At 40.3% G+C, this 8,747-nt stretch overlaps 1 protein-coding gene across 1 annotated transcript; it reads left to right on the forward strand.

Annotated features, from left to right (window-relative positions):
• Positions 1-8,501, forward strand: adnp2b (ADNP homeobox 2b). The gene is made up of 4 exons (XM_084739912.1): positions 1-298; positions 2,203-2,324; positions 5,198-5,302; positions 5,583-8,501. The coding sequence occupies exons 2-4, from the start codon at positions 2,217-2,219 to the stop codon at positions 8,415-8,417; spliced, it is 3,048 nt and encodes a 1,015-aa protein (XP_084596038.1). The 5' UTR covers positions 1-298; positions 2,203-2,216; the 3' UTR covers positions 8,418-8,501.
• Positions 8,502-8,747: the final 246 nt, after the last annotated feature.

Here is an 8,747-nt window from a genome sequence, read left to right on the forward strand (position 1 = left end):
CTGAACTTGAGCGCCATTTTTTCCTCAATAGGGGAAGAAAGGGACAAAAGCTTGGACCAAAAATAACTTATCTTTGGAGGAGGTTCGCAAACATCACCTTTCGTATTTGACTACAGCGTTCACGCAGCGGCGTGTGCAGACAGAGGATGCTGCTCGGATGAGTGTCTGCGTGCAGCCCGGGGAGCACACGCAGCTTACCGACACACACAGTTGAGGGCCGGGGGAAGTGGAAACCGTTGGCCGTGTCGGAGGTGGTACAGCGACAACTAACGTTAACCTACATTGAAAATTGGACGAGGTAAATATGTGTGAGGAGACTGTGGGCATCCTCAAGTATGAAGAAGCGGCGTGGCCGGCTTAGTGACCCGGCTTGTCTCTGTCAGCGTGCTACCAGAGGCTTTTTAATGACTCCAGTGTGGCCAGCACACACACACACACACACACACACACAGCAGTGTTAGCATGGAGGGCAGCTGTGTGAGGAGACGGGGTTTAATTTTTAGGTGTTTAAAATTAAAATGCACACTTTACACTCTCAAAGTTGTCATGCCCATCACCAAACGGCTAGTAATCATGCAGAGACTAGCAGTGTGAGACAGTCACTGTGAAATCAGCTGTTGCACAGTCATTATTATGATATTTATGTGTGTTACGGAAAAAACAGTCCACACACTAGCTCACGCTCCCATAAACATCGAGTATACCATCATGAGACGTTTGCGGACTCTATTTCTTCTCTTTTTACATGCATTATTGTGAAGCACCTTTCGGATATTCGTGCTTTTGCAAAGTTTTTGCATTTATGTATATTACAACAGTGCTTTGCAGACATGATATCCATGTGCAGTCCTGCTGTTATTTTCATTCTGTTATTCCATATAGCAAATAATTATGAACTACATCCTTATCAGGGCTGCAGTTATTTTCATTGGTGATTAAATCAGTTATTTTCTTGATTAAATGATTTTGATGAAAAAAAAAAAAAAAGATGAAAAAAATGCTGATCAGAGTTTTCCAAGACCCAATATGACAAACTCAGATGTCCTTTTTTTTTTGGTCCACATCTCAAAGATTTTAAGGTTACTGTCAGAGAGGAGTAAAGAAGCCAGGATATATTCACATTTAAGAATTTGAACTTTTCTCACCCTAAAATTACTCAAACCAATTAATAGATTATCAAAATAGTTGGTGCTTAATTTAATAATAAATCCATAATTGATTAATTGTCCACATCTCATATATTTTCAGTTTACTGTCACAAAGGAGTACACCAATTAATGGATTATCCAAAAAAGTTTGTCCTTAATGTAATAATCCATTCATAATCATTTAATCACTGCAGCTCTACAGTTAACTATATTGCTACATCATTCTTATGATCATTCTATCTTTATGCAAGTTTTGTAGTATGATGTTATAAATAGCTCTCCTTAGGCCTTTAATAACTTTATTTCCACAGAATTAGATGACAGACTTTATGAAATATATGTCTGCTTGTTGGTATACATACCGTACATATTAGCTGACCACAGCTATGTGCATTGATTATTTGCCTCGGCCATCGTTAACACTATGTGCCATCTGTTTGCTGTTGTTTATTTACAGATACCCTTCACCAAACAGCTGTATTTGGGGCAGCAGTAAAAAGAGGAAATTGTGGTATCTTTTAAGGTCTTGGATGGGAATTGTTGTAACAGCATGGTAGAAGTACAACGATCAATCAATTCATTGACTTGTTGTCAACTATTAAATTAATCACAAATTATTTTGATCGATTAAGAATTTTTTGAAGAAAAAATGTCCAAAGTGTTTGATTCCAGCAATGTGAATATTTTCTATTTTTTTACTCCTTTGTGACAGTACACTAAATAAGTTTGGATTGTGGACAAAACAGGACATTTCAGAATGTTATGTTGGGCTTTGGAAAACACTTATTTTTCACCATTTTCTGCCATTTTAATTAAACGAGAAAATAAAGATCAAATTCAGATTCAACATCAAATAGTAGTTGCTTCTCAGGCTTTTGATGGGAATTGTTGTGACACCATTCTGATGTACATTTGAATGTAAATATTCATTGTATAGTCATGAAATTAAAAGATTTATATATTATATATATTTCTCATACGTTTGGAATATTATTTGTGGGCTAATCATTTGTGTTAATGCTCCATAACACTATAACCTGTTTTCTTTTACAAGGCTTGTGAGGAATAATGTATCAGCTTCCAGTTGGAAATATTGAGAAGATCCGAAAGGCTCGTAAGGCAGTGAAAAACATCTTGGGTGAAATCGGCCTGGAAGACTGTCAAAACTTTTTGGAGGTATGTTTTTCTTGGAAAATAATTCAATTGACAACTATAATGATTTGTGTCTGACCCTCAGCTGGTGTATAGTAATTGTTCACATAAAATAGGAGGGTTATTTGTTTGTGGTAACTTACTCTTTTTTTGCTTTTTCGCAATACCTTAGAAGATTAGAAACACTGCTGTACACTGTAGTTCAGTTTGTTGTGAATGCACACATAATGATTTATAATGTAATCAGTGTTTCTGTCCAAAAGTTTCCACGTTGTGGATCCAATACTAATAGTCCAACCGTCATTACTCTAAAAGTAGTTCAGGTTTAGAGTTGAAAAATTACAAACTACAACTAAAATGGCAATATGCAAAACATTGGTTAAGAATTACACACCTACAGTCTGTCCTCAAATCATACAATACTGGATAAATACATTATATATATTTTTTATAATTCTTGATCATTACCTGATCACTGGTCACTTGCTTTAATAATTTCTTGTTATGACAACAAATGGGGTTGGGCAATATGATGTTTACTGAAATTAATGAGCAGGATTCATTTATGGCCACATTTGATTCACAGGATTTTTTTTTCTTCCATGAATGTGATGCTGCACCTTGATTTGTCAGATATTTCCATATATTTGGATATTAATATTATAGCCCAACCAACACCCACAGCAGCAAATAAGGAAACAGATTGTCCATTGACCACAGTGGTGCTTAGTTTGTTTGGACAAAGAAACGCCCCACTACCAAACCTGATTTGTTCAATTGAGACTGCAGAGATTTACACTTGACTCTAGTTGATTGTGGCATTCAAATTCAAACTCAAAGTACCTGTATCTACTTATTCTAATTACACTGCATCTATGAGGGCACAGGTTTTACACAGGAATTGTACATTTCAGAAGGAAGCTCTTACCTTTTTACGTCACTATAATTTATTCAGAATGCACCATTTTTTTTGCTGATATTTGCCTCGTTGACGACAGTCGGCCTACTGGTAAACAAGTTTGCATTCATTGATGGCAATTGCCAATATTTATCTGTCGTGTCATATAAGTTTGGCACTCACTAAATGTTGTGTTGGTTATTTGCGGCTGGAGTCGGGCAACAGTGGCTAGCATACCCAGCTGCTGTTTCAGAGAAGAAGCCACGGGCTGGACACAACTCTGGCATGATATAAGAGAGCAATGAGTGCTGTGATTTTTATATTAAAGATATCTTTGCTTTGGCACAAAAAGGAGAATAAATAACAAAAACAAAATAGACAGCCAAAAGAGACATTGGCTATGAGCCAAACATTTATTTTTCACAGTCAGTGCATTCCCATAATTTATTTTGTGGCTGTAATTGGTAGTAACTTTTCAGGTTAAAAATGTAAATGAAAAATGCTTTCAGTTGTCTGTAAATCAACCAGTCCACCTAAAACTTATACAGTTAATCCTACTTTCATGAGGATTTTGTTGAAGTTGTTTCAGGGAGGTGCTGATTCAACTTAAAGATCATTTTGTATAGTGCAGTTTGTGGCACTGTTGAATAGTACTACATTATACAGAGGTGCTTTTAATTTTCACTCTTCACTTGTTAATTAAATGGAGGTGGATAAAATATTAGAAACATCTCTCAGCGTAATGCTGTACAGTTCAACACAGCCTCCAAAATGAGTATAAAGTTGAGTCAGCACCTCCCTAAAACTGTTTAAATAAACCTGAATAATATGGCCTTCATGAAAGTAGGACTGAGGCCTATTGCAGGGCATTTTAAGAGGGTTTTTTTCCTTTGGTTGTTATGACAACAAGTGGGGTTGCCTGACATGATGTCATCTACTGAAATCGATGAACAGGCCTGCTTTATGGCCACGTTGGATTTACAGGATTTTTACTAATAAGACTTTGGCCTAATCCAGGGCCTTTTAAAGTCTCTGTAATTTATGCTTAAAACTGTAAAAATGCACAAATGTTATAAAACTCAAGTGTCTCATTAAGCATCCACAAAAAAAAACTATTTAGAAAACTATTAGAAAACTATTAGAAAATCTAGTTCAAGAAACAGCTCACTGAGCTGTTTAGACCATTTCTCAAGACTGAGTAGTCGTGATCATGTTTTGAATCTCAGGAGGACTGGAAGAGAATCTAAAAAATACACAGCTGTGTACAGGGTCAGCAGCAAAACATTGTAGCCACTGAAGAAAAGGACCACCTAAAAAAAAATCAGTATTACATTGAGTGTATACTATATTTTATTATATTTTCACCGCTTTACTTTCCCATCAGACTGCCTCTTATACCACCAGACTTTGTTTGACAAAAACACTAACCTTGCAAAACACTGTATTTGCTGAACTATCACTGTTCCTCGAGGTAACAGTACTCAACAGTTTGTCAAATGGGTCTGGAGCGATTTAATGGCAGTTCCCAGTTGTTTACTCAGACTCAGAAGTAGATTTGGTGGGACAGCTGACTATGACTGGTTCGCAGAATTAACTATGTAATTTTCTAAATAAGTATTGTAACCATGGCCAGTTCAAACCTAATATCAAGAAAGTGAACAACGAAATGGCAGTATTAGGAATATGGATTAACTAGCTATTTCCTAATACTTTGTATTTTATCTAAAAATATACCCTAAATGTGGCTTAAATTATATTGTATTTGTTGAATGGCACATAATGGATCAGCTTCTGCATATTTACTATTTTACACTGACAGTACTTAATGTTTGAGACTTACTGCTATATAAAACATACTGCTATAAGGATCCAAAGATAAGCTATTATACTGCTTATCTTTGTATGCTTTCAATATAGGACTTGTAATGAACACATTTATCATTGTGGCACTGTTTCAAATAGTTAAGATTTGTTTGTTTGTATGTTGTTTATTGTGCAGGAGCTCAAAGAAAACTCTGAAAAGAACTCAGATGAAGATGAGGCCTTTCAGGACACTGAATGGTGCGATTTCACATATGGATTCAATAGCAAACAACAGAAAAAGGTAAATATGACTCTAAACTCCTGACAACTTTTCAAAAATGAACACTTAATAAGCAAAAAAAAAAGTTTTGTAGCTTGTTGAATAATTAAAAATGTTAGAAAAAATGTTAGTGACTTCATACCTGTTTTGGAAATCACAATGCCCTGTTAAAGAGTAGTCATTCCACATTGTTTAAGATGTGTAGGTTTGTATGAATCTTATGTACTCTGTACATACTGTGGAAATTTCAACTCTGTATTAAACTGAAACTCTTGGTTGTTTTTTCTCTCTTTCCACTCAGTGGCCTTATCGGTCTCGAACTCTCTGCTGTAGCCTGTGCAAGTATTCTTCACAAAACCTCTACAACTTCAGGAGCCACGTCTCGCGCTGCCATGGATACGTGCAGTCATTCTGTGCACTGTCACCCTGTTCTCGGTGCTTGTTCATCGGCCACCCCAAGGTTGTCAAGAAGCACATGCTGTACTTCCATTCCAAACTCACTACCGGTATACAGCCTCCAAGGGAAGCGTCCGCACCCGCCCATCGTGGAAATGAGAGGTATCAGTGTCGAAGATGTGGATTTCCGAACTCTTCTATCTTTGCAATGAAGAAGCACATCATTCTCAAGCACCTGAACAGTGTGGCAGAACAGTATATTGGTTACAGATTACACCTTCAAGGCACCTCATCTATAAAAATCTACTGCTGCAAGGTGTGTAGGGTGAACACTGGAAACCTGGACGAAATGTTGCATCACATGCTGGTTGAGCCGTCACACTATTCAGTCAGCACACAAGTGCAGAGTATGATTTATGAGAACAAGAACTTCACCATTAAAGCAACACCCAATGGGAATGGCCTGTTTGTGACATTCCCAAGTATTGCTCCTAAACCACAGCAACCTCAAATGTTCAACAGTCAGTCCTTGGTTTTACCAAGTAATGGACAGCCTGCTGGGACTGTGGTTGCATTACAGCAGCTACAAGGAACTACAAATAGTACTACTTTGATCTGTGCTCCTGGAACCAACCAAGCTTTTCTTCCTCCTCAAGCGTCAGCGCTGGTGCAGCTAGCCAGCGCTGAAGCTAAAGGTTTGCTCCAGCCTGGTGCCACAATAGCCCTCCGAAGTGCTTTACCCCCAGGACCATCAATGGTCCACCTTCCCACAGTGTCTAATGTGTCTCTGAAACAGGCACCAGTGACTCTGACTCCTGCTTCTGCTCAGCCACAACAGACTGCACAACCGCAGCAGATTATTCTTCCACCAGGACTGCAGGCCAATGTGGCAGCTGGACCTGGACCCACACCGAAGCCTGCTGTGGTCCCACAAAATGCATCAACGAACCAAATAGCCCTACAAGGCACCATGCTGACTTCACAGTCTCTGCTGAGTCACCTGATCCCGACTGGCAACAGGATGAACGGCATGCCCACGTACACTTTTGCTCCACTGCAAGTAGCAGTGCCTCAGAGCCCAAGTACTCCTCTCAAGCCTGTCGACCAAACGAGCAACTCTTCACCACAAACTAAGAAGTGGATTACCTGTCCTCTCTGCAATGAACTTTTCCCGTCCAACGTCTTTGACATACACACAGAGGTTGCTCACCAGACAAAATCCACCACAACCAAGTCAGAAAGCGTGGCGGCACGAGCGGCATTCTTAAAGAAAATGCCTGACAAAACTGTCAAATGTCTGACGTGCAAAATTCTACTATCAGAGAAAAGCGTCTTCCAACACTTGCTGCATGGCCTGAATTGTTTGTACTGCTCGGCTTTGTTCTTTTCCATCAAACAGCTTACTGAGCATGTGAAGCAGCACAATCCCACAAGCAAAGCATACTGTGATTTTCTGAGGCAGAAATACAGGGTCTACTCTAAAGGTGTCGGAGGAATCCTGTTCCCCTACTTTGACGTCCACACCACTGCACCAAAAGAGGTCCTAGGAGAGAACGAGGTCAATCTTGCTCTTGTCACAAACTCCCTGGACCTGATCTTCTTCAAGTTGCAGCCCAGCAGCCAGCCAGACATCTGCCCGGCACCTGTGAAAATCAACAGTTCTTATTGTCCCTTCTGTGATGAAAAGTTTCAGAATGAATCCAAACACCTTCAGCACCTGAAGCAAAAACACTTTGTAGCCCCCACCATTCACGCCATCCTCAAGACGGAGGCTTTTAAGTGCATATACTGCAACGGGGTGTACACGGGAAAGGTCACCCAGCAGGCGGTGATGCTCCACATTCAGAGATGCCGGTGTTCACCGAAACAGCCACCGCCCCCCAAACCACAGCCGCTGCCAAAACCAGCTCAGCAGCTCAGTACGCCATCCGGACTCTACTTTCTCCAAGTGCCACAGGGGCTGACTATAAAACAAACTTTAGCTCCGGCTCGTGTGATTTCAGCTGCACCCCCTGCACCACGTCCAGAACCAATAACCGAAGCAGAGCTGCAGTCTAAGAAGAGGCTGGAGGTGGCGTGGAAGGAGGTCATGGAGGCCAACAAACGAGAGCGAGAGGAAAGGGCTGCCATTCGTAAGAAGCGAGAGCAGGAAAAGCTGTTGCCCCCGCCGGAGCCTGAGATTCAGATCGACCCCACAGTGAAGCTCGCACTGGAGCCCACTGCAGTTGAGCGGCGCTGCAACGAGGAGCGCAGAGACTTCATATCCAAATACTTTAACCTGAACCCCTACGCGACCAAACCAGAGACTGACGAGCTGTGCAAGAGGCTGTCCCTCACCAAAGCAGAGCTGGCGGCCCACTTCAGCAAGAAGCGGAGCAAATGCATGAAGAGTCTGAAGAGGACGACCGCTGCCGTTCTCCTTGGCTTCAACATGACACAACTGAACAAACTTAAGCACAATCTTGAGATCCCAGAATATCAGTCAGCCGATACTGTAGAGCAGGGGGCTGATACTGTAGAGGAGGCTGCCGATACTGTAGAAAACTCTTCCACAGATCCAACAGAGCCTGTGGAAAATGGTGAGGATGAACCAGAACCCATGGATGAAAGTGGAAACGACAAAGTTAGGGATGAAAGTGAAAATGACAAAGTTATGGATGAAAGTGGAAATGACAATGTTATGGATGAAAGTGAAAATGACAAAGTTATGGGTGGGGAACAGGTGGAGCAGATGGAATGAGTTTAGAAATGTGTGAATATGGAAAAGCCTGAAAATGGCAAATAATGCAAATGTCCCTCATTAAAACCAGAATAAAACACAGATACTTAAATTATGGCCTTTTTTGTTAACAGTTACTAAGGAAACTCGCCATGCAGTGTATACAATGCATTTCACATAGGGCTGCCCCCGGTTAATGATTTTCCTAGAGGACTGGTAGTTGTTAGTTAAAGGCAATTAGTTGCTGCACATTTATGACATTAATTTAATTATTAAAATTATTTATTCCCCCTTTATGTGTGAGAATAGCTGCTGTCACTGCCCACATACTTCCAGACGTCCTTTACATTG

Source organism: Lutjanus erythropterus, chromosome 16, assembly GCF_056507025.1.
Source record: "Lutjanus erythropterus isolate fLutEry1 chromosome 16, fLutEry1.hap2, whole genome shotgun sequence".
NCBI classification, from domain to species: Eukaryota; Metazoa; Chordata; class Actinopteri; order Lutjaniformes; family Lutjanidae; genus Lutjanus; species Lutjanus erythropterus.

Bases quoted from the DNA above. Each gene is read 5' to 3' on its own strand.
- adnp2b (XM_084739912.1), top strand. From the start codon at position 2,217: ATGTATCAGCTTCCAGTTGGAAATATTGAGAAGATCCGAAAGGCTCGT. The intron at 2,325-5,197 runs GTATGTTTTTCT...TTTATTGTGCAG, and splicing joins ACTGTCAAAACTTTTTGGAG to GAGCTCAAAGAAAACTCTGA. The intron at 5,303-5,582 runs GTAAATATGACT...CTTTCCACTCAG, and splicing joins ATAGCAAACAACAGAAAAAG to TGGCCTTATCGGTCTCGAAC.